Genomic DNA, 26,112 nt, shown 5'->3' with positions numbered 1-26,112 from the left:
CGCCACTTGGAGTTGAATTTTTTTGTGAAATTTTGATTCTCCAAATTTAGTAGTTTTCTTTTCACGAAATCAGCAATCTCTCAACCTGCATGAATGAGGTTGAATCCAATATGGAAACTTCCATAGCGTGGTCTAATTAGGTGATTAGAAAAGAAAACGCCTAAATTAAAATTTGGACATTTTTTTCCTTTCAACTTTTTAGCTTATTTATTTATGTACAACTTTTTAAAATCTAACCCTTTTTTTTTTTTTTAATTATAAAACTTTTTAAAATCTAACAGTAGCTTAGCTAGAAGAAGTTTCACATGATTTGCAAGTGTTTATTAAATTCATTCTCTAATGAACTTTTGTCTCTATCCACTGCGCCTGGTGGCTTTTCTCTCTTTCTCATTTCACATGAAAAGTGAAACAGATTTCGGCTTGTACTCATAGACTCTCAGAAACCTAAAAATAAGAGAGAGAGAATATTGTATCCATTCATCATAATAATTGTTGCAATGACGTTAAATATTTTGGTTGATATTATAATAAACACAAAAAGCTCATAGTGGATAGGGCACTTAGATATGGCTAAACTTTCTATTTAATTTAAAGGTTAGCGTCCAAACTAATCTAGTTTAACATAATAAAGAAACGCACGTAACGATCTATCAGTGGAATCTTTTGAGTTTTGCCTCAAGAAATATGAGAGAGAGACAGATAGAAAGGTACTTGTTCCTAGTTCCCACTTTCCACCACTTGGTGGATCTGTGACGTTGAGATCCATTTAACAATGCTTCTAATCCTAAAACCACAGGTGGGTTCTTGTTTCAGAGTTTCCCAAGTGTCAAAAGTCTCATCTCATGCATCTTCTATGGCACTGGCACTAGCACTTTTTACACATTTTTTAGCCTCTAAAGCTTCATTTTTTTTTTTTTTTTTTCTTTTGCTTGGTGCAGGTAGGGCTTGTACCAAAGGTGTTAATATGGATGATAGAAGGGTTTTGTTTTAGAAGAATAGGGGATCCATATTACACATATTTTTGCCTCTAAATTTTTTTTCTAAGGCTATTATGCTTGTGTCACCACCAAAGGTGTTCATGGTAGTTGGTTCTATCTTCTGTGGTTTGCGAATCCATACAGCTCATGCACAGAGAAGTGCCCAGTATCTCACATGCACATTTGAAAACAGAAGATAAAAGCCTTGATGTACATTTCCCACATGAAAAAGCATGTAAGTCATCAATTTTCAGTCACTAAAATGATTATTCTATCAGAAACAATGGTCGACAAACACATGCGCATAATTAGCGCATGTTATTACATCAAAATCAAAACATGAAATGATCATCAAACCTTTATTACTCACTAACAGCATAAACCATGTTTTTTTCATTCAGCAACAATTTTTTAACAGCTTAGAGTCAACTCTATATGGATAAACAAAAAGAGAAAAAAAATGACTTGACATTTTTATGATGACTTTTGTTGGCTATAACGTTGTATTCCGGGGACGTCTATGATGCCGGGAGGAAAAACTGGATCCGTGGCTGCTCTAACAGCAACTTGCGCCACTGCGGTAACATTGACAGGAGAAATGAACAGAGGCCCAACAAGTGGCAGCTGGCTCATCGGTTTTGCATGTTGGAGAACCTGCAACGTTTGAGAATAATTTAGTTAAAACTCTATAAGACATTAGGATTCTTGAACTAAAAAATTTAAACATAATGGCTATAACTGTTTCCACATGAGTCGCATTCTCAAAAAAGCTTTATCACACTATGAGGTCCTTACTGGATCATTAAAATAGAGGAACATGTTGTCAATAAGCACAGAACCTTTTTTGATGTTGGGTTACTGGAAATGGGGCTTGGCATTCAAACTTGGGCTTAAGGCTTCTCAGTCCCCAATGTCGATATGATTTGGTACCCAGACCTAAATGAATTTTAGGTTGTTTCCCAAGCAGCCAATGTAGAAATTTAAAAGATACATAATATCTCAAAAAAATGCTTAACTGCCCGTTAGGTTCAATAATCAACATTTATACTGAATTAAAAAATTTATAGTATTATAGCAGAGAATGAGATCATTGTTTGACACAAAAAAAGGTCTTATGCAGCGAACAGTTGAAGATGTAAATAATTTATGCTGGAAGAAACAGAATTGCTTATATTTTTTAGGGTCCCATTAGATACTTAGGGTCCAGGGATCTTTTACCTACAATATTGAACCTTGAAAAAATTGACTGATTGTTTGGACATGTAAATCCTTTGCAACACATTAATGAAGAATACTACTATAAGACGCATTATGGTGCAAAAAAGCCATTTATTAACTACACTCCAGGTGACGCAAACCATCTCAAGCTGTTAGAAACTATTCTCCCCCCTCCTTTAGAAGCTCTAAAAGCCTCCAAAATAAATCTAGAGTCCTCCAACAAGTAGTCTGGAAGCACTCTGCAAATAACACCACCTTAAAACTACCTTACCCTCATATGTGAAGAAAAGCATGGAACACATAACTAACAAGAATATTGTTAAAATACTGGTTAAATGATTAAATTACCATTTTCTAACAGCTTAAACTTTTGGATTTATCATAGTATCAAACCAGGTGGCCCTAAATTTGAAGCATGTCTCCACTCTACCCAATTTAAAAAATAAAAAATCTCACATATTGGGCCCCATTTATTAAGTGGGAGTCTGAGCTCACATGTAAGGAGTGTTAGTTTAACGATTAAACTCAACATTTTCTAACCACTTAAGCTTTTGAGACAAATCATAATTTATCAAGTAAGATATAAGTTGTTAAGTGGAAAGACATGTACTGATTGAGTCATGAACAGTAATTATGGAATTTCAGGTGGAAAACAATGTGATTGCAGAAGAAAGGTGCCCTCTTTGGCTAAATCTAGCTGAACCAGGTACTCATATGAATCAGGCATGCTTTCATCTTGGTTCCAGCATAGATGGGGAACATAAGAAAAAACAAAGAATATATTATATATGATGCACAGTGAGTTTACCATCTCCAAAGGAGAACCGATTACACCTAAAGGTATCTTCATGCTCCCAACACTGCGAGTCCCATAAATAAACCCAGGCCTCAGAATCACTCCTGAAAAAAGGCAGATAACATGCTTTATCATGTAAATAGAAGTTCCCATTGTACTGAGATCATAAACTAGTGCTTAGACTCCACTGGTCAGCTACAACAAGATGATAATTTCATATTTCAAGAAAATACTTCAGGATGTAGAACTGAAATATTACACCATAACTGGCAAATATGAGTGACCAATGTCAGTTCAAAAGTTCAACTAGGTCTCAAAGGAATTCCAATTAAAACACACACACACACACACACAAACATATATATATATATATATATATTAGGTGTAATATATAACACCAGTCACCGTGAAAGAATGAGAAAGCTCACCACTATAAGGGAATTTGCTTAGCAGCTCTGTCTCAGCAGCTCTCTACATTAAAAAAAAAGATGCAACAAAGGATTTTCCATAAGATGAAATTGAAAATTAAACAAACTTTACTTAGCTCAGCATGTTGTATTCTATGATGCTAGTTTTCAATTTGCTGCTCTCTGCGATGCTGTTTTTGCAGCTTGTTTCAATAAAAGTTTCTCTTGATTATCAAAAAATATATCTAGCTCATGTCATTACCAAGTATTCCCTTACATGTTTAAGGTTCTAACTAGCTACACTTGAAAATTTTAAAGAAAAGAAAGGACTAATACTTTTTGAGAGAGAGAGAGATAGAGAGAGAGAGAATGACCAAAAAAAAGTAGCTTTGATCATTAGTACACCATTTTATTGGTAGATTACGCTAATGATTCTGAGCCTTATGTAAATAGAAAGGCATATAATAGGACAGAAATAACCAATGAGCTCTTGCTCATTCTTTGTAATAATAATGAGTGTGTCCTAATTTGTATGTTAATTTCCAATTGTTATGGTCTGCTAGAGCAGTTGACAAAAATCGACTAAAGAATTTGTTTCAATGTAAAAATTGATGTCCTTAATTACTGACATTATTATTTCTGGTACTTCTCAACTTAGAGCATTGAAGTAAATGATCTAGTTTCTTTTCCTACTATTACTTAAATAGGCAAAATCCAATGCACTTTAGAATAAAATGGAAAATAATGACCACACACATTTAAATCGTCAAAACCCAAAAATTTTTAAAACAAAAATATTAAATCATACACAATATTAAACCTAAACCATACACATCATAGGGTGCAATTGATGACCCAAGTACGACTTCAATATGGCATTTAAAACAGCCTTCAAAGGGAGAAATGTTTTATAAGGCATTTTTCCAATGCTTGCAATCCTGGATTAATTTTACCAAGAGCCTTGTAGCTCATCCAACATCTCCTAGTGTTTTCAACGAAGATATCCAAGGTTCAAATCCCCCCTCCCCCATTTAACAATTAAAAAAACCATCCAGAATTAATTTTCAGATATTGTCATTGCAATACCTTTCCCGCATAATATCCTTGCAGTAAGTAATTTGCCACGCCAAAATCAGTAGCAGAGACATACACAAATCTTTTCACACCTGCAGGATCAAGAGCCAATCATCTTCCCCCCTCCTTTAGAAGCTCTAAAAGCCTCCAAAATAAATCTAGAGTCCTCCAACAAGTAGTCTGGAAGCACTCTGCAAATAACACCACCTTAAAACTACCTTACCCTCATATGTGAAGAAAAGCATGGAACACATAACTAACAAGAATATTGTTAAAATACTGGTTAAATGATTAAATTACCATTTTCTAACAGCTTAAACTTTTGGATTTATCATAGTATCAAACCAGGTGGCCCTAAATTTGAAGCATGTCTCCACTCTACCCAATTTAAAAAATAAAAAATCTCACATATTGGGCCCCATTTATTAAGTGGGAGTCTGAGCTCACATGTAAGGAGTGTTAGTTTAATGATTAAACTCAACATTTTCTGACCACTTAAGCTTTTGAGACAAATCATAATTTATCAAGATATAAGTTGTTAAGTGGAAAGACATGTACTGATTGAGTCATGAACAGTAATTATGGAATTTCAGGTGGAAAACAATGTGATTGCAGAAGAAAGGTGCCCTCTTTGGCTAAATCTAGCTGAACCAGGTACTCATATGAATCAGGCATGCTTTCATCTTGGTTCCAGCATAGATGGGGAACATAAGAAAAAACAAAGAATATATTATATATGATGCACAGTGAGTTTACCATCTCCAAAGGAGAACCGATTACACCTAAAGGTATCTTCATGCTCCCAACACTGCGAGTCCCATAAATAAACCCAGGCCTCAGAATCACTCCTGAAAAAAGGCAGATAACATGCTTTATCATGTAAATAGAAGTTCCCATTGTACTGAGATCTTAAACTAGTGCTTAGACTCCACTGGTCAGCTACAACAAGATGATAATTTCATATTTCAAGAAAATACTTCAGGATGTAGAACTGAAATATTACACTATAACTGGCAAATATGAGTGACCAATGTCAGTTCAAAAGTTCAACTAGGTCTCAAAGGAATTCCAATTAAAACACACACACACACACACACAAACATATATATATATATATTAGGTGTAATATATAACACCAGTCACCGTGAAAGAATGAGAAAGCTCACCACTATAAGGGAATTTGCTTAGCAGCTCTGTCTCAGCAGCTCTCTACATTAAAAAAAAAGATGCAACAAAGGATTTTCCATAAGATGAAATTGAAAATTAAACAAACTTTACTTAGCTCAGCATGTTGTATTCTATGATGCTAGTTTTCAATTTGCTGCTCTCTGCGATGCTGTTTTTGCAGCTTGTTTCAATAAAAGTTTCTCTTGATTATCAAAAAATATATCTAGCTCATGTCATTACCAAGTATTCCCTTACATGTTTAAGGTTCTAACTAGCTACACTTGAAAATTTTAAAGAAAAGAAAGGACTAATACTTTTTGAGAGAGAGAGAGATAGAGAGAGAGAGAATGACCAAAAAAAAGTAGCTTTGATCATTAGTACACCATTTTATTGGTAGATTACGCTAATGATTCTGAGCCTTATGTAAATAGAAAGGCATATAATAGGACAGAAATAACCAATGAGCTCTTGCTCATTCTTTGTAATAATAATGAGTGTGTCCTAATTTGTATGTTAATTTCCAATTGTTATGGTCTGCTAGAGCAGTTGACAAAAATCGACTAAAGAATTTGTTTCAATGTAAAAATTGATGTCCTTAATTACTGACATTATTATTTCTGGTACTTCTCAACTTAGAGCATTGAAGTAAATGATCTAGTTTCTTTTCCTACTATTACTTAAATAGGCAAAATCCAATGCACTTTAGAATAAAATGGAAAATAATGACCACACACATTTAAATCGTCAAAACCCAAAAATTTTTAAAACAAAAATATTAAATCATACACAATATTAAACCTAAACCATACACATCATAGGGTGCAATTGATGACCCAAGTACGACTTCAATATGGCATTTAAAACAGCCTTCAAAGGGAGAAATGTTTTATAAGGCATTTTTCCAATGCTTGCAATCCTGGATTAATTTTACCAAGAGCCTTGTAGCTCATCCAACATCTCCTAGTGTTTTCAACGAAGATATCCAAGGTTCAAATCCCCCCTCCCCCATTTAACAATTAAAAAAACCATCCAGAATTAATTTTCAGATATTGTCATTGCAATACCTTTCCCGCATAATATCCTTGCAGTAAGTAATTTGCCACGCCAAAATCAGTAGCAGAGACATACACAAATCTTTTCACACCTGCAGGATCAAGAGCCAATCATCCGGCAAATAAAAAAAAAAAAAAAAAAACCTTCAAATTGCTCTTCACAGAAGAAATCTGCACCACCATCATGAAGACTAGAATATTTACAAAATTTTGGTTTTGAACTCAAATCCAAACACTCAGATTCAGGCTTTTCAGGTCAGGTGAGGAGGCTTAGATCCACTTATAGTATAAACCTAGATTTCTTCTCACTATCCCATTCGTAAACATCTATTTGCATTGATTTCCGCAGTCCCATTAAAATCACACATAAGTCACCAACACAAAATATCTAGGATTTTTTCCATAAGTAAATTCATTGAAAACGCACAAAAGGGGGTGCAACCCTAGTTCATGTGAAATGTACAAAGGAATAGCCAACTAGAGAAAATAAAGAAAAAAATAAACAGTACAAGCTAAAGTTCATATCAGCTAGGAAATAGAGGAGTCAAGACAGTGAAAGCGGAATTATTTGATATCCCCTCATAGAGGGACATGTGGAACAAAAATTTCTGCCGTACAAAAAAATGCTCCTTTCCATAAAAAGCATGTCTAATCTTCTCACTCCAAATGTTTCACATTAAGCACAATGAATTCTCTTTCCAAATTTCTCCACTAGCATGTTTACTAGTGCGAATAGATATAAAATCATTGTCCATAACTCATGAGCCATTGGACAATGTAGAAATAAATGATCTATAGATTCACCATCAGCTTTGCATGCACAGCACTAATCCATAACTCAAATTGTACATTGTCAAAACCCTCCCTAGGGCTTTTGGTCCAAGTGAAGAAAGCAAACCCCGGCAAAGCTCTTGCTTTACATATTCTTTTCCATGGAAAGAACCGGTTACCTTCTGATTGCAACATCTTCAAATAACTTTAAACCTGGAAACCGTATGTCTTTGAGGGATACAAAAACATTTTGTCCTCTCCCTCTAATCTAATTTCAGTAGAATAGAGATTATCCAAAACAAGCTCCATAAATTCCATTTCCCAATCCTGAAATTATTTGATGAATAAACACTGAATAACTCAATTTGATCAATCCATACAATTTGCAACTCAAGCATCTCTATATTTGCAATCATGAGAAGCTTAGGATATTTTTCCTTGAAAATTTTACATAGCTATGTAAAACCCTTTCTACTCCCACCAGCTCACTAGAGAAGTGAGTGGTGTTATGGTCACCTGCTATGCACCATGGAATTCTGCACCAGCTGTATACACCTGCAAGTTCTTTACATAGTTTTCGTCTTTCCCCAGCTACATTGGGCCATACACTCCTGAGAAAGACCACAGAATACCATCAGAGGCATCTAAATTTACAAAAAACTGAAAATCACCCCCCACCTCTTCCAGTTTTTCTACAACCCCTTTGTCTTATAATACCAAAATGACACATGAAGCCCCCAATGAACTTGAAAAGGGCTAATGTACAAATTGGCTTCCCCAAATGCTCCTCACAATTTCCTGAGTTATTATTTCCCTCTTTGTCACCTGAATGCTCACAATATCTGCCCTCCAATCTCAGAGGAGATATTAACTTGAGCTACATTATGGCAAAATGAGACCTGTACCATTTCTTGATGCAGAAATCCCACACTCCCCTTTCTTTCCATAATTGACAGAGGACAGCAATTTCTTCAATTCCCTTTATCCCTTTGTTGACTCCTTTGGACCCTGATTCCCTGTTTCTGCTTTTGCTACATTGCTCCTCATATTTTTCTCAATTTTCATGAACAGAGTCCAAGCTCGACAAATGAGGTTCCCAGAAATATACTAAACCTATTAATGTGGTTTTTGACCCATTCTATGAAATGAACTTAAACAGACCAATCCAAATCTTGCCAGAACTTAAGAAGACCTCCTTTAGTGTATACTACTCTAAACAGCATGGACACTTTCAGCAGAAAAACAGAACATTTTTATTCAGGTTACGTTTAACATCCAAATGTTAAAGCATATTCAGAAGTTGCCACATGATACCTATGTTGGTATTGCAACAAGTCAACAGATTTGATAATCACCTATGAAGCACGGGTGCTTTTTGAGACTCGGGTGCGGGTGCGGGACTCAGCAATTTTTGAAAAAGGTGGGTGCGGGTGCGGCGGGACTCGATAATTAAAAAATTATTAAAAATATTTTTATTTATATTTTTAATATATTGCTAAGCATACTTTTTTATATAATAATAATAGAATACTCATATAATAATAATAATAGTAATAAAATAAATAGATAGATAATAATAAGTACACTAAAGTTTTTGACACTTGAATTATAGACAAATGTATCAAAATAGATGAAACATCCCATAAATAAATAAAAAAATGTGGCTTAGTGGCTCACGTATTTGGCCAACCCAAAAACAAATTAAATGATATAGGTGGCAGATATTAAAATAGGTGTAGCTTCTTCCCATTACCCAAAAAAAAAAAAAAGGAAAAAAAAAAAGAGGAAAGTTGTGGCTGGCTCACGTGTTTGGTCAGAGAGCCACAAAAAAACAAAATAAAGTTAACAAAGTCCTATCGTTTTACGGTAAAAAAAAAAAAACAAAACTTTTCAAAAAAAGAAACAGAACAGAGTTACAGAAGGCAGGGGCTCTGGCGAAAAAAAAGGAAGAAGAAAACGAAGAAGCAAAGAAGAAGAAAGGGGTTAAGGCCACCGGTATTACAATCTAACCTCTTTCCTCTCCATCTTCGCTGGCTCAAGAGACAGTCAGTCACAAGTTTTTATCCATTTTTTTGTTTGTTTTCATTTTCTTGTTCGGCGCTGGCACGGTGTGTTTCGGTGGTTTCGCCCGATATGTCCGATATGGCTCGAGTCGGCGCGAATCTGCCCGAGTCTGAGCCGAGTCAGCGCGAGTCGTGATAAAAAATAAAAAAAAAAAACACGTTGCAGGATGCGGCCCGACGCGCGGTCAGCGGCATCCCTCCTGCGTCGCTGCATCGTGCCGCGTCGGACGCGGGTGCGGCTCCTCTGGCGCCGCGTCCGTGCTTCCTAGATAATCACCAGTGCTGTTGTCAATCAATAGTGGCAAAGCACTGGGAAGAAGAAAACTAAAAGCTCACCCCCCCCCCCTCCCCTCTTCCCCTCCCCCACCTCCACCTCTAGCCACAACGGGAGGAAAACATAAAGAAAAGAGAAGGAACTGACAAAGAAATTTATGAGACACAAGTCAAAGTATTTCCCCCATCCAAATTAAAAATACATTGTCACCATAATTAGTTTCCATCAAAAGATACAAAACAACTTACAACAGCAGTCGCCCCACTAAGAGCTTCCTTCAATGTATCAGGTAAAAGAAGGTTTCCTGGAAATGGGAAGAATTTTTTGGAGGCATTAAACAAAATCCCAAAAATGAAGTCATCAAGAAATAGGCCAATTCGAGAAGGCATACCTTGATGCCAGGTAACGTGGTTAGCCCAAGAATCACGTATAGATGATCTACCAGACCTAAAAGGAAGAAGAAAAAATTAAGGAAAAGATGGTGAATCTTTAAAGAACCAGAAAGTTCCCACAACGGCTTCTACAGCATTATTAAAATTTTCACTGAAATTGCTGAAATTAAATTTCCATTTTTTTAATCATATGTGCAGGTTTACAAGACATTATAAATGCCTATCTCAACTGATTTGCTTTATACTTATCCAAAAAGAAATAGAAGTCATTTGCTTCATGATAATAAGTCAGCTTATGAAGACTGATGGACACAAACACATTAGATTCTAAGAAATTGAAAATCATTAACAAAGGTCCAAGTAAATCAAGTTAGTTGCACATATATCAGGGAAATGCAGCATTTGGTAGCACAAGCAAGCAGTGATAGGTAGAAGAACCAAGAGGACAAAATGCAAGATGCACAAAATTATATCATTTCTGGTACTTGCAGCAATGTATACAAATATCAATACTTTGATTTTCCAAATAAAATTATGCATAACTTTCACGCCATCAGAGCATCCTTGGACTTCTACTAATCCAAGTTCATATACGATGAAAATAGATTATGCTGCATTTTATACCAACAGGCCAGTCCTATCCAAAATGTCATTAGCATCAGCAGGCACATTAAGTTGCATCCACCTAGATAAGAACCATTGGCAACAGAGACAAAAAATATTTATGAAAATATTAAGAGTTCTGTACCTGCTGAGGCTAGCAACAGTCAATCCCCGATCTAAAGCTTCTCTACAAACATGTGATCCAACAAATCCACTTCCACCCAACACAAGTAACTGAATCAAATTTCATTCAAGGCAAAGTCAAGAGAGCACAAGAATCCATACAACATGATTAATGGATTACAAAATTCATAGTAATCTGCATCCTCACAGTGTAATACCTTCTGTGTTGGAGGTGGGGGAACATCTACCGCCTCTGCTTCCTCAACTTTGGATGTTTTGTCAACCTTGAATGATTCATCAACCTTGGTAGAATCTGTTGTCATATATCTCCCATTTCCGGATACAGCCATTGTACTATATTAATTGGAATGAGAATATAAAAAAATTAACATCATAGTAAGCATGAGTGAACCACATAGTCAACATGCTATCTCAATTGAACATAAGATACAAATCCACTATTATGTTATAGAACAAAAGCAACTAAAGTCACTTGACCTAATAGCCCAGCCAATGATGTCAAAAGAGATTAAAAAAAGTGCAACACATTACAACATGAGCAATATTTGTTGAAGCAACATAGCTTTACAAAATGTTTGTTATAACAACACTAATATTTCAAAAGTAGTACCTGAAAGCTACATAAAATGCAAGACCTAAAATATTTGACATGCCCAATGGCATAAGCTAAGCTTCGTTAACAGAGGTATAAAAAGGTGAAGCAGCTGATAATACAAACACCAAGTGGAACAAAAAATAAAAATAACAACTACGGAGCTAACAATGACATCCACATTCAAAATGGGCTCACCTATAATTAACAGTCATTTGCACAATTTGAGTTTCCCATATTGGCAAATATAGTTTGGATATTAGAAGGATCAGTAGCACTATGATGCAGCACAAAAAATAAGAAAAGGTTGGATATTGTTCTACCTAGACAAAACCCTTGATTCCACCATAAAATAAAAGGATCTGTCAACAAATATTTTGAATGAACCATAACAATCACTTCTTCTTCTTTTTTTTTCACATGTAAGCCTATTTATATCATAAACTTTAAATGTCATTAACATTAAACAGACCCAAACCAATACAGTGTCCAGCTATGGCTGTATTTTGACAAGTAAAGTCATAAAAGCTAAAAATAAATAAAAGCCCCCCTTGCTCCCCTTCCTCTTCCCTCCAAATATCTTGATCACATTGGCATTGTTAAGCTGCAAAATCAATTTATCTCCAAATCATTGTCAATAGCCTTATAGTTCAACTGACATTTCTTGGGGTGTTTTCAACATAAACATCTAAGGTTCAAATCCCCACAACACCCCCCCCACCCCCAAACTATTGAATTAAAAAAAAATTAAAAAATTAAAAATCACCAAATTATAGATTCAGTCATTCCAGCGTTGAGTGTACACTCACTAATAAGAATCATTAACAAAACAAAAAAATATATATATATATATATATATTAAAAAAAAACCCACAATTTACATAATCAAATGAAATTCAATAACGCATACAAAAAAACAAAAAAAAAAAGTGAGTTAAACACGTACTACATGTAACAGTTTCTAGACAACCCAGTTTCACATATTTTTCAAAAACTTAGTTTCACAGCAATATCCTACAAACTTTAATTACTAAAAATTAGAAGCAAATGAAACCCAGAAATTTCGGAGACCCGGTTACTTTTATATCCAAATTCATCAATGCAGTCGAACCCATGTCATATATCAGACAAAAAAATTACAGCACATACATAAACTCATACAATACAGAAAAAATGTTGCCATAAAAGCCCCATAATTAGTATTAAAAACCCAAGTAGCATTTGGGTCAAAATGTAAAATTGTTACAGAAAAGAGAGACTTACTTGAGTCTGGGAATCGATTGTTTTGAAAAGATCAACCGAGAAATAACTGACCTCATTTGATATTGCCCTTTTTTTTTCTCTAAAGTTGATATTAGCTATAAAATCCTCTCTCTCTCTCTCTCTCTCTCTCTCTCTCTCTCTCTGTGTTTGTTTTTTTCTTCACTGGAGCAGAAGTGGGAATCAAAGATTGCCTTGAGGCACAAGTAGTGAATGGAGACTGAGGCAAGTGGGTTCACAAAGATGAAGAACAGTTTGGTTCAGAGAGACACATGGCGGGTGGTACTGCTGACAGGTAAGGTAGCACATGTGGCTCAACGTAAGCCTAGAGAAACTATTGTAGGCTTTGTAGCGGAAAACTCTGTCTATGGTGTTTTGGGCCGACTAGGTTTTGCCATGTAGCTGGGCTTAGGACCCCAAATAAATCTTCATCATTTATGTATCTTATATTAATATAATATTAGCTAAAACTTAAAGAAAATTTAATTAGATTCTATAATTAAAATCCAATTTTATGTTGAGTCCTAAATTATTTATTTTTGAGATTTTTATTTCTTAATTTTGGAGTTAAATGTGAGACTCCATTATAAATATTCATCCAAGTGAGTTATTGAGTACAAAAACTAAAGAGTCTAGAACTAATGAACATAATTTTTTTTAAATTAAAAATTTACATTTTTTACTTAATAATATTCTTACATGGCTTTTTAAAGAGTTAAAAAAATATATAAGAATGACTATTAATAGTATTTAAGTTATATATGTAGGAATTATATTATGCATATTAATGTATATCGTTTAAGTATATTTATGTATATACATGAGATTACAAGCTACTTTGAAAAATAATAATAATAAACACAATCTTATATTATTTGGATTTGAATTCTAAAAGGATTTTTGTAAATTCTCATGTTTGTACGTCATCAAATTTTAGTTAAATTTAAGAATATATTGGTTTCCATAGTGTCCACAAAATTGTAACAATTAAAAAAATGTTGAATGTTAACCCATATTTTAATTCTCTACCTCAAGTGTGGGAGAGTGGTAAAAATCTAGAAGTTATGTTTAGATGGTATTTTTCTCTAAGTACTGAGAAATTAGAAAATTAAGTGAATTAAGCAATCTTAGAAGTTGCTTAACAAGGCTAAGAGTTATGTAGTTCAATATCACAACTTGTTTTCCTTCATTAGAAAAATAAGGGTTAAATTTCCCTGTTTCATTGTTGTAATTATTGAATTATTAAAAAATAAAAACAAAAGACATTGCTTAACAAGTATGGTTTTTTTTTTTTTTGAGAGAATAACAAGACTTTGTTTAGCCACAATGTTTTTCTTAAACTAAGGTTCTCTAATATTTGGAAGATATAAGATTTTTCATCTAATTAGGTGCAATTTTCTGTCATTCTGTCGCTCTCCAGTCTCCCCCTCCAAATCCATATGATAGAGTCAAATCGTTTATATATAGATTTTGTCCCCTTAAAAGCATGAAAGTCGTAAAAAGAAAAAGCTTGAAGAACTAATTTGATTCGGGTTATTAATATATGTAATTTTCAAGTAGGGTTGCCATGTAAATGCAAGTGCATCATCGTAATTTTCAAGTAGGGTTGCCATATAAATGCAAGTGCATCATCGGAGAGAAGGTATGACAAAGGGAATAAAACTCAACATGACATACTTAAAACATGAGATGGGGATTTGTTACTTTGTATAATAATTGTATGCAACATCCTCTCACATAAAGGGATAGCCTCACATGTGTAGAACCTATCTCTAAAACGAGGTGATAGTATCATAATTCAAAAATATAACTGTGGCATGAATATCCTGTAGTTATAGAGATTTAAAATCACAAGGTAGTGTCTAGGACTTAATGACAAGTTTCATAGAAAATTAAGAATGAAACATCACACGACCATTCTATCGCTAAATGACTTCTTAAACCAGGGACACACATCTATGACATAGGATTAAGACTTGGTGTAATAGCCAGGGCTATTGCACCACGTAATACATTCTCAACAGTTCAAATTAAAAGTAAAAAGGTTAATTTTTGATATCAACCATTAAATCAAGGAAGTTAAAAAAGTAAAAAAAGTTGAGAGTTAAAAAAAAGTTAATAATTTTGAAAAAATGAAAATGATGTGAGAGGAATTGCATGATGCAATAGCCCTAACTATTGCATCAGATCCCAATCCCTATGACACATGCCACTAGTTTGGGATTTACTTACAACTTACACCGTATTGTCAGTTGCTTATATCAATTTGAAGATTATTTATTTTCTTAGTTGCTACGTGGTCAAGTGCCTCCTATCGACTTAGCTATAGCCATCTACTCAAACCCTTACCCCCAAGCACATTTGTGAATCGGAGGTGCCAACTTGTCTAAAAAGTGCGGTGGTGTATAGTACTTCTCTTATAGTTAGACCCTATTTTTTCCTATTTATTTGATTTTCAAGAAGAATTTCGTTAGAGAGCCTTATTCAAAACTATTTAGGTATCTAAATTCATTTGGAACTAAAATATTTTAAACTCAAGTTCCTTTAAAAAAAAAAAAAACCTAGAAACTTAAAAAAATCTCGAATTAGGTTTTTTCTACGTAAAATTTGAGTTTGTAAAAATCAAGTTTCAAATGACACTTCATAATTTAATAGTTTTGAAATGATGCTTTTTATCAAAATTGTCCTTGAAAATCAAATACCAATTCTTTGAAAAATAAAATAAATAAAACCATCCAAGGTGGATCCCTCAAAGGCTAAAGCAATCTAATTTAGTAATTTACATAACAAAAATACTAGAACCATAATATTTGATACAAATTACTTATATTGTAAATGGTAGAGTAAAAATAGTAAGCCTATATAGATTGGCGACTCCATAATTTACACACTTGCCATGTGGGCGCGGACAAATTTTGGCGCGGCAATGATTTATTTTTTTATTTTTTATGGGACAAAATTTTATTTATTTATTTATTTTTTATGAAACAAAAATTTATTTTATTTTAAGAGAAAAGTTGCTTAAAAAATGGTGGCACTCGTTTAGTCTTTGTATAATCCAAAGTCCACGAAGGACGAAATAACTAACATATAATTCCACTCAACGATTCGCAAATCACAGATTCACAAACAGAGGTCCAGCGAGGGAGAGGATGAACCATAATAAGCAACAATCAAGCGATGGTGGGCACGACGATGACGCTGCGCTCTCAGATTTCCTCGCATCCTTAATGGATTACACTCCCACTGTAACTCTCCTTTTATTTTGAAAAATTATATTGCCCTTTCTCCTTCTCCTGGAAAAAAAAAAAAAAAAAAAATCCCAATCTAAACCGTTTTCAGCTTCATATTGATATTAATTGAACTGTTTTGTACCGAATGGAATTTCACTTTCAGATACCAGATGAGTTGGTGGAGCATTTCTTAGCTAAGACCGGCTTTCAATCTCCCGATCTGCGACTGTAGGTACTTTCTATTCATCTTCTTTTAATGTTACATTTTCAAATAGTGTCGATGAACTGAAAATAAAAATAAATTTTAAGAAATTTATTTTATGTTGTGCTTTTTTTTTTTTTTGGATTTGATAATATGTGGTCGGTAATTTTCTTTTGAATTTATAAAATGGGTATTGCAGTGTTTAATTCTAAATTTGATGGGCTTATTTTTTATTTATTTATTTTTAATTTTATGGAACTTATTTGTGGCAAAGGCTATCCTTTGGAGATTATCACTTTAGAAACTACATATAAATTTTCACACACACATGTTCATTGTTTGGAAATGCATATGTTTTGCTAACAGATTATTATTATTTCTTTAGAAAAGATTGTAGTCAAATGAAAGCATAGTAGAGTATTAGTTGACTTTCACATTGTTGTCTTAAAAAAATCAGTTTACGTTGTCATTGGGAGGTAGATTTAATAAGAAAAAGGAAGATCATGTAGGTGTCAGTCAACTTCTTGTTCACATAGTTATTTTTGTGGTAGGGATGTCCTGCCAAAGGTTAATGTGATCACCGAGAGTCTGCGTGATGGTGCAGTCGGCACTCAGTTCTGCAGTCAGCAAGTCACGTTGAGTTGACCCTCTTGTATCAATCGTGAGATTACTCGTAAAATTTAAGTAGTCTAGTTAGCACAAGGAAAGCCAGATTCTCTTTTACAGTTGTAGTGGATGTAATTTAGCAAAGGGAAATTTATGAAGGTGTGCAAATTATGTTACGCAGAAGGGACAATCTCTTTATGCCCGTGCTCTTTTCCTTTTGTGCTAGTCTTTTGAGTTGTTTTGCTCCTATTTCTCAATATCATATAGCTACAAGTGTTTGATTGAAGTTAGTGGTTCAAATTTCTGTAGAAGAATTAGGATATCTTGATGATTTTGTCTATTATTATTCACAATCATCAATCAATTGATAGTTAAAAGCTGATGTTTGTGATGTGGTTGACTATTTTCATTGTTTATTGTCAAAGTATTCAGAGTTTAAAACATTTCCCTTTGAGCTGAATATTTTAAGAGCTAATAATCAAGTTTTATTTTGTTTTTTATTTTATTTTATTTATGAAATTGGATGTTTAAGCCCTTGAGCCATAGCTTAGTTTGAGAACTTGGATGGGTTTGGATTCAGCTAGGCCTTAAGTTCAAGTCTACTTTCATGAATGTGCTCTAGCTCAAATGGCATATTCTCCCTTTGTAAGAGTTAAGCGGAGGGTGAGGCTGTGGATTGAGACCCACACTGTGCAAGAGTAAATTATTGATAAAAAAAGTTCAAATTTTCTTAAAAAAGAAAAAAGAAAAGGAAAGAAAAGATATAAGATATTCTATATCTCATGATCTTTGTCTCAAATGACACTTCCTCTTTCTAGAATAGTGGATAGATGGGGAGGTTGTGGGTCCAAAAAATAAAAATAAAATATTTGATGTTATATTTCCTTGGAATTTTTCTTTTCCTGTTAAATCCTGTCTAATTAAATTTCGTTGGCTTCATTTTTGCAGAACTAGGCTGGTAGCCGTTGCTACGCAAAAGTTTATAGCTGAGGTTGCAAGTGATGCTCTTCAGTATGCTGCTTAACACTTATGCTATTTCATCACACACATACATGCAAATACACCAATATACACATGCAAACATAAGATACAATCCTTTTCTATGATCTAGGAATATAAACTGCAATGCATGTTTAGGTTTTGAAGGAGAGGCGTAGCGGTGGGAGTAGAAGTTGGTGAAGTCTTTGTACTTGATATATATATATATATATGTATATATAACCAGTTATTTTGGACATGTAGGGATGTGGGGCTACATTAGATGCTTTCAGCAATTATTTTCTGTGCGTTTGGCTTCTTTTATCTCAATCAAGCTACTTCAAAGTGCAAACTTAGACCTTTTATGGGTTTGTCTAGGGCCCTAGGCATAGAGGCATTGTACATGGGTTTTGAATCTGTGTATTTTTTGGGTTAGTTTGGATCCAACCTTGTTGTCAATTGATTCTAAGATTTTTTCATGGAGTATTTATGGGTCATACTCACTATCAACTCAAAATTGCACTCCTTAATAGTTGCTTTTCTAGTTAGTTATTAATTGTTAACTTCATATGATGTGTAATATAGGCAATGCAAGGCAAGACAGGCAACTGTAGTTAGGGACAAAAGGGATAAGCAGCAAAAGGTGCTCCACATGCACTCTTTCTGTAAATTTGTATTTATATCATGATTATTTTTGGCTAGTCTAAGGCTTTTCTGGGAACAGGATAAGCGCCTTGTATTGACGATGGAGGACCTCTCAAGGGCACTGCATGAGGTAAGTGTTAAAAGTGTTTTTATAACATGTGTTTCGTATTGACGTAGCTTAGTTGTAACTTTGGATGCTAACTTTGTAAATTTAAAATTGAATTTAACACAAGATACACAAATATGCAGCTATATGATTATTTTATATATACAGCTACTGGAATAAATATGGGCTTAAATATGTTAATTGAGCAGCATATATTTGGTAGACATTAGACTGTTAACATTTACGTATAAAAGAAAAATGATTATTTAGTATGTCTTACACCAACCATAGGTGAAAAAAATGCAATATCCATATTTGGTATTTTTTTTTTTTTTGATATAACAATATAAAAGAAAATAAGACACATGAATGGAGAGGACCGTGGAGAATAGGATTTCAAATAAATAGATGTACAGTAGTAGAAGGAAAAAAACTTGAAGTTGAGCGTAGGATTGTATGATCTTACGATTTGAAAGAATAAACAATTTGGATGGGATAAAAATTCACTTTCTGGTGGGACTGTTGTAGGATTGCTTTCCAAGTCATAGAATCGTGTGAAATCTTGAATAGGAATTTTGGGTAAAAGATTAGCCACCCAACTCCAATCTATACAAGAGGCCATCGTCGGTGCCCATGTTTATGCCTAACTCACGTGTGCTTGGGGTATAGCTGAAATCTAGGAGTACTTTTAAGGATAGAACAAATTCATACTTTCGGCCTTTTCTCTCGGGAGTCCCTTTTTGTTGGGCATCTTGTGGAAGCCCATTAAGATTAGACCAGCCAAATGGCCACTAAAGTCTAAGGCATGTTCATATCATCATATGTGTTTTAAAAAATTTGTATCTGAATATGCCAAGAGCCTTTGAAGGGGTGCTTAATGAATCACACGGTGTAAGCCTTTCTAGCGGATTACATCTTCTGCCATGATGGGGACGTTCATTGGGCTATTATGTTTATTTGATCCTTTCATGATTGGGAGTTGAAATCCTTCACTCCTTTTGATCTCCTAAATTCCTCCAATATTAAGAGGGGTGGATGAAGTGAAGAAACACATCACAAGTAATGTGTGACTGTAAAATACCTATTAAGTTAAATGGTAAATTTTATAAGATTGCTATATGGCCAACCATGCTCTATGGTACCGAATGTTGGGCTGTTAAGACATAACGTACCCATAAAATGAGTGTAGCTTAAATGAGCAGGGTGGATAAAGTGAAGAAGCACATCACACGTAATGTGTGACTGTAAAATACCTATTATGTTAAACGGTAAGTTTTATAAGATTGCTATACGGCCAACTATGTTCTATGGTACCAAATGTTGGGCTGTTAAGACGTAACATATCGATAAAATGAGTATAGCTGAAATTAGAATGTTAAGATGGATAAGTGGAAATACACAGAAAGATAGGATTCAAAATGAGGAAATCCGCTTGAAGATAGCGGTAGTCCCTATTGATGAAAAGATGAGGGAGTCTCTTGAGATGGTTTGGTCATGTTCAGAGGAAAGCGATTAATGAACTAGCAAGAAAGGGTGAGTTGATCTAAGTTGAGGGACTAAAAAAAGATAGAGAAAGAGGAAGAGGAAGGCTGAAAATAACATTATTAGAAGGAATGAAAAAGGACATGTCAATTAGGGAAGTAATAGAGTGTATAACTTCAGATAGAATAGAATGGAGGAAAAGAATTCATGTGGACGACCCTAACTTATCTGTTGAGGATCCATAGCCAACCCCAAAAATTTTGGGACTAAGACTTTGTTGTTGTCGCCATTGTATTCCTTTACACATGATGTGTACTATTTGGAGAGGACGCAACAATTGCATGTTCGAAGGGACAAAGTGATCCCTGTTGGAGTTAAAAATTTTGTTATTACATGGTATGTATGATTAAATGGCTGCTTTAAAAGTAGTCATTTTATTTTTCTAATATGATGAAAGTTTTGGATTTGTTACTTATCATATTTTTTTTTGGATTTGTCATTTTTGTACTTTTAATAATATTTTTAGCAATCCCTGTACACTTCCAGCCTACATAGGTTCAGATGTTTCTCTTTTTTCTTCTTTTCAATATAAATTTTCAGTTACTTATCAAAAGTAAAAGTAAGGTATTTGATGACGTGGAAAAAAACAATAGATATGGCCCAAATGAATTGTTTCATAGGTACTGATACATTGCAATAGCTTATAACAAATGCATTGGCCAAAGTATTGAAAAAAAAAAAAAAAAAAATCGAATGTGAAGCAAGATAGGTAATCAATTGGTCACTAGCTTGAGTGTGACCACAAGTGGAGGGATTGGTTTTAAATCACCTCCCATTATTTTAGCATGAATTTAATCATTTTTTTTTTTTTTAATAAGTAAGCATGAATTTTATCATTTGGAACATGAGTGTTTAAATGACTCCTTGAAGTAAAAGGAGGTAAAGGCTATGAGATCGCATTGGTGTGCCTTGTGGAGACTCAGGTTAAGATGCAGTAATGGAGAATGTTATGAGGGTCAAGGAAATAAAGGAATGTATGGTATCTGGATGGGGTCTTCTAAATAATTATGAGAATCTTTATTTTGGAAGAATTTGAATATGCTGGGATAAAGATATCTAAATGTTTCTTTGCTGCAGAAGCCTGAACAGGTGATGCATTGTGTAGTGGAAATTAATAGTGATTCTTTTTATGCTTCCTTTATGAAATGTTCAAATAATGGGATATTAGGAGGCAATTATGGAGTGAACTAAGATCCTTTAATGCTTAGGTAGCTGATATATCTAAAGTTAAAGTGGCTGTTGAGCCAAATAGTACCCAATTGCTGAGTTGTTAACCGCTAGCAACCGTTATCAATTTTGGGTCTTCCTCACATTGATGGTGTTAGGAACACAATAATGGTTTGAGTGTTCTTTAGGAAATCCTAGTAGAATCTTGAATGGGAACAATGAGGGATTAGAGTTTCTTGGATCTCAGGTTTGGTTTATGGTTGAATGCGGAAGTGTGGATGTGAGTAGTTGATAGTTTGGAGGACTTGGATGAGGGATTTAGAACATGGGAGGGTCAGCCAAGGCTAGGGCGGAAAGTGTGGATGTGATTTGGGATGGGTTCTTGAAGGAAAATGACTTAGGGATTGATGGTAATGCTATAGCATTTTGGAATGGAAAGTGGAAGATTGATGGTTGACTTGGTTTGAATGTATGTATGAGTTGAGACATTGAATGGGTTGACTTCTTTGAGAGAGCCACTTTCTCCTATTGAGACCTCTAAGGGAGTCTCTTCCTCCAATGCAAGGCAATTAAGTCTAAGCAACAAATTGGTAATTTCATTCAATGAATTGGAAGTGTGATTGCAATTTGATCATTTATAGAACCATAGAGCTAATCCTATTGGCCCACATTACCTCATCTTATTGGTTCTATTATTCCCTATGTGCAACTAATAATTTCAGTGTGTCAATATTATTAACATGTGATAAATGTGATTAGCATGCTAGGAATTGTAACTACCTACTCTATCTTATCCTACTAACAACTAACCAACTCAAGCTAATCAAGTGTACTCCCGGAATCTCTACAATCTGAGATCTTAATTGTCATCCCAAGCCTACCAATCAAAAAAAAAAAAAAAAAAAAAAGTCATCCCAAGCCTAAATCATGTGCATGGAAGTGATGGAGAACCACCATTTGAAAACAGAGAACTGAGCAAGGATTGTCAAGTGCCATCTGGCACTTAGGTCTAGGAACTCAAAACTTCTTCAAGTTCTGCCCTGTTCCTCAAATCAGCTTGTGTTCCCTATCAGTTGGGCTCAATTTTTGCAAATCCCAATATATCATTGCCAAATTGCAATAGAAACCCAAGTTGCTGCAACGTCCCTAAAACCTCCATCACTGTTGATGTCCATCAATTCGTCAACCTTCCTGGGTTGATCGTCAGTCACGAACATCTAATGCCCTTTACAGATTGTGGAGCTATTGGTCTCGGAGAGGCATGGTTGATGGATTTATTTTGGTCATGATACCAAAATTTGACATGGCACAAATCAAAATTAATGCCACATCAAAATCGAAGAACAAAAAAATAAAATATCCAAGAAATCAATACCAAGTTCGCTTGGAATCAACACCAAGTGAGAGGAAACAAACTTAGGAATCAAAACCTAGAGTTGATAGGAATCAATACCAAACCATTGAAAAAACTTCAGCGGAAATTTTATTAATTTAGCAAATTATATACTACTATAATTTACCCTAATTCTAATTTATTTAGGAAATCTCAATTATTGAATTACAAAAAATACAATTGACACTAGAAAATTAAATATAAATACTATTAATGTTATTAACTAATAAGACCTAAATAAATTCAAACAGACCAATAGAAAAAAAAAATTGCAATTGACTTCTTAAATAAAACTGTTTTTGTGCTTCCCACATCAAATTCACTCATGGATGAGAGGCAGTTTGGAGGTAAGAACAATTGAAGGGAAAAAGCTCTTAGTAAGCTCGTCGTAGATTTTTGGTGGGAGGATAGGGTATGTTTGGTAATCCCTTATTTTCTGTTTTTAGAAAAATTTTCTATTTTTGAAACTAAAAACCTTTTTGGCAACTCAAAATAGACAGAAAACAAAAACTGTCTCAAAACTCAATTTGTAAGGAAACTGAAAACATACAAAAGACTTTTTTAGTTTCTAATTTTCAAAAGTCAATGAAAATAACATTTAATTTAATGAATCTGTTTCATTTAATAAGTTACATTAAAGTTCAAATCTTAGTAACAACATATTTTAGTATTTTTTATTTTTTTCTTCAAAAAACTTTTTTTTTTTTTTTTTTTAATTTCAACTAACCAAACATGTTTTTGATTTCAAAAATACAAGAAAATTGTTTTTTTCTTTATATTTTCAAAAACAAGTTTTTAAAAATAAAAAATAAAAACTGTTACCAAACATAATCTTATTTTTTGGGATATGTTTCAGGCAAAGTAGAGTTTTTCTCGGCATATACACAGTAGCTTAAAGTAACCATTTGATATAGACTTTGATGAAACATTACATGCGTTTATCTATAAAAAGGAAGTATTCAGCGAACAATGTTCCTGATTTTGGTGTTTTGAGAAAGGTGATTGGTAAGTGGACTGACTCTCAACTTTGGAGAGGTTGATTTTTGTTCTCAAACCCGTGACTCTTCTTTTGGGTAAGAGAATATTTGCTATCACAGCAAGGTCTGACATGGGTCCATCTATTCTTTTGTAAACTATATCCCATGGAACTGTTCTGTGACCAGTGTAATGCTTCACCTCGTTGATTCACTGTCATATCCTGTCATTTCTTAGTAACCCAATGCATTCAGTAAAACGTTTACTTTTCTTAGAACCTGTTCTACTGACAGCTAACAGATTTTATATGACAATGGACACATTTTATTGGGGCAGTGTTGTGGGTAAACACCCATGGAAGCATAACCCACATTAGATACACAGATGTAAGATCATGATGTTATATACTCTGATATGAATAGAAGCATTTTATTTTTACAATATTTTTTAGAGCATATGGAATATAATTGTTCAATAGCTTTGGATCCATTTATTTAAAGGCGATACTAGAAATAATTGAATGCCAGTTATGTCGCTTTGTTGGTGTTTAGAATTGTTCCAGATGCCATTGTCACTGATTTAGATGATCTGTAGTTCTTTCCCTTGATTTTAAACTGCATACTGGTTTTGCTATTATTTTCAGCATCTTAGTCATCATCGTAATCAGAATCTGATCTATTAGTTTTTATTTTTATTTTTATAAGTAATCCCTTAGTTGTTGTTAATGAGCAGCATGGCGTGAATGTGAAGCACCAAGAGTATTTTGCTGATAGCCCTTCAATTGGTATGGATCCTGCTTCAAGAGATGAGTGAGTATTGGATTGGATCTAAGCCAGAAGTTTAAATATACTACCCTATTTAGGGGTTTCAAAAATACTGCGAGAAGCTGAGGTTCACTGTATCTTTATCATTATGTTAGCCAATGGAGATATGTTTAATATCCAGTACCTGCTATTTTTCATTCATGCATTATATTGTGAAAAAGTGTGTTAATTTTATAGTTATGTTAACCAGAAATCCTCCCCTTTGTCTGTATATTTTTTTCCGTCTTTCATTTATTCTATTGGGGCAAAGTCTTTGGTTCTATAATTAATTGAATTCAGCAATACAGTCCTTCACAAAATTCTTTTTTCGGCAAATTGATCCCTGTCCAAATTCAAGTTAACAGAATTAATGTCGAATATCAAATTGCTGATATGGTAATTAGAGTAAGACTTAGGTACAGTACTTAAGTGTTGTTTTTTAAGTTCTCATTTTAAGATTTTGTCATGTGGATTTTTTCTCATAGGATGAAAGTGTATTTTTTAATTAAGTAGACACATGGCTGAATCTTAAAAGAGAAACTTAAAGAATAGCACCAAAGGTATTGTACTTAAGTTTTATCCTAGTAATTACATCCCTTGTCCACTAAATTATTTTAGTTGTGTTTTAAATAAAATATATATTATTAATTAACAAAAAATGGACCTCTCTCTCTCTCTCTCTCTCGCTCTCTCTCTCTCTTTATATATACATATATAAGGAAGCTAATTTTGTTGCTCAAAATATTGTTAACTGGGCTCTTTTGTGTAACCCTGATCCTTGATTTTTGTTTGGGGAGTTGGGAGCAAGATGGTCAGTGTTTCCTTTCTTTGTAATTGTTTCACTTTTTAATGAAAAGTATTATTTAGGGATGAAGGGCCAAAACCTTATAAATGATAACCACTCAAGATCTAATGATTGCTCACCCAACCTATAGTGCATGTCGTTCCAACCATTGGGTTCCAAGCCTCATTTAAAAAAAGGGTTGGCCCATTATCCATCTGGGACAAGCTCAAGACTACAGAAGAAGGCTATTCCCCAGCTCATGCCAACATCAAAGTGACTTGAATTAAAAAACAACAGCCCGAACCTTATGCATGACTCATACACATGGGACAAGGTCAAGACTACAAAAAAAGGCTGTATGGAAGCTCGTACCAACATCAAAGTGACTTGCTAAAGAATTGAAAAACAACAACAGCCTGAACCTTCAAGAAATGATCGATATCAATGGGTGACAATCCAACGATAGCATAAAGAGTCAAAAGAATAGGTTAAAGGATATGGAGTCAAAGAATAGGTTAAAGGATATGTGAATTGGAATGAATGTATAGGAATTCTGAAATTGTGTCTCCGTCCCCAAATGTGCACGTATGGTTAAACCCTTAAAGGTATGCATGCATACCCAAAAACCTGTGTATGCAACCTTCTCGATGCGCACGAGTGTGCAGCTTGACTCAGGAAAAGCAAAATCTATGTTTTTAATTTTTTGATTTGATTTCTTTGATACTCTTCATGTTTGGTTATCATGTTTGACTCTGATTTAGTTAGAAAATAATAATTAATTGCCATAATTATCTCTTTGATTTTTACATAATAAATTAGATTTAACATATTTAGAATAGGATGTTTTCTTACTAATGCATGAGCTGATTTTTTTATTTGATTGCTAAT

At 34.0% G+C, this 26,112-nt stretch overlaps 2 protein-coding genes across 2 annotated transcripts; one reads left to right on the top strand and one right to left on the bottom strand.

Annotated features, from left to right (window-relative positions):
* Window positions 1-1,169: 1,169 nt before the first annotated feature.
* Window positions 1,170-13,163, bottom strand: LOC112003124 (uncharacterized). Its single transcript, XM_065780475.1, has 12 exons — window positions 12,794-13,163; window positions 11,136-11,271; window positions 10,940-11,028; window positions 10,191-10,246; window positions 10,018-10,103; window positions 8,191-8,339; window positions 7,944-8,073; window positions 7,676-7,789; window positions 6,704-6,802; window positions 5,639-5,681; window positions 5,229-5,320; window positions 1,170-1,631 (listed from the first exon to the last, which is right to left on the bottom strand). Exons 1-12 carry the CDS (start codon window positions 12,847-12,849, stop codon window positions 1,452-1,454), a joined length of 1,230 nt encoding a protein of 409 aa, XP_065636547.1. The 5' UTR covers window positions 12,850-13,163; the 3' UTR covers window positions 1,170-1,451.
* A 2,663-nt stretch (window positions 13,164-15,826) lies between these two features.
* Window positions 15,827-24,672, top strand: LOC112017936 (transcription initiation factor TFIID subunit 10). The gene is made up of 6 exons (XM_024050396.2): window positions 15,827-16,038; window positions 16,187-16,251; window positions 17,780-17,842; window positions 18,395-18,452; window positions 18,534-18,584; window positions 24,370-24,672. The coding sequence occupies exons 1-6, from the start codon at window positions 15,943-15,945 to the stop codon at window positions 24,448-24,450; spliced, it is 414 nt and encodes a 137-aa protein (XP_023906164.1). The 5' UTR covers window positions 15,827-15,942; the 3' UTR covers window positions 24,451-24,672.
* The last annotated feature ends 1,440 nt before the right edge of the window (window positions 24,673-26,112 follow it).

The sequence above is a fragment of the Quercus suber genome, unplaced genomic scaffold, assembly GCF_002906115.3.
Source record: "Quercus suber isolate HL8 unplaced genomic scaffold, Cork oak 2.0 scaffold_236, whole genome shotgun sequence".
NCBI classification, from domain to species: domain Eukaryota; kingdom Viridiplantae; phylum Streptophyta; class Magnoliopsida; order Fagales; family Fagaceae; genus Quercus; species Quercus suber.
Note: the sequence above shows the minus strand (reverse complement) of the source record. Positions and strands in the feature narration are given on the sequence as shown.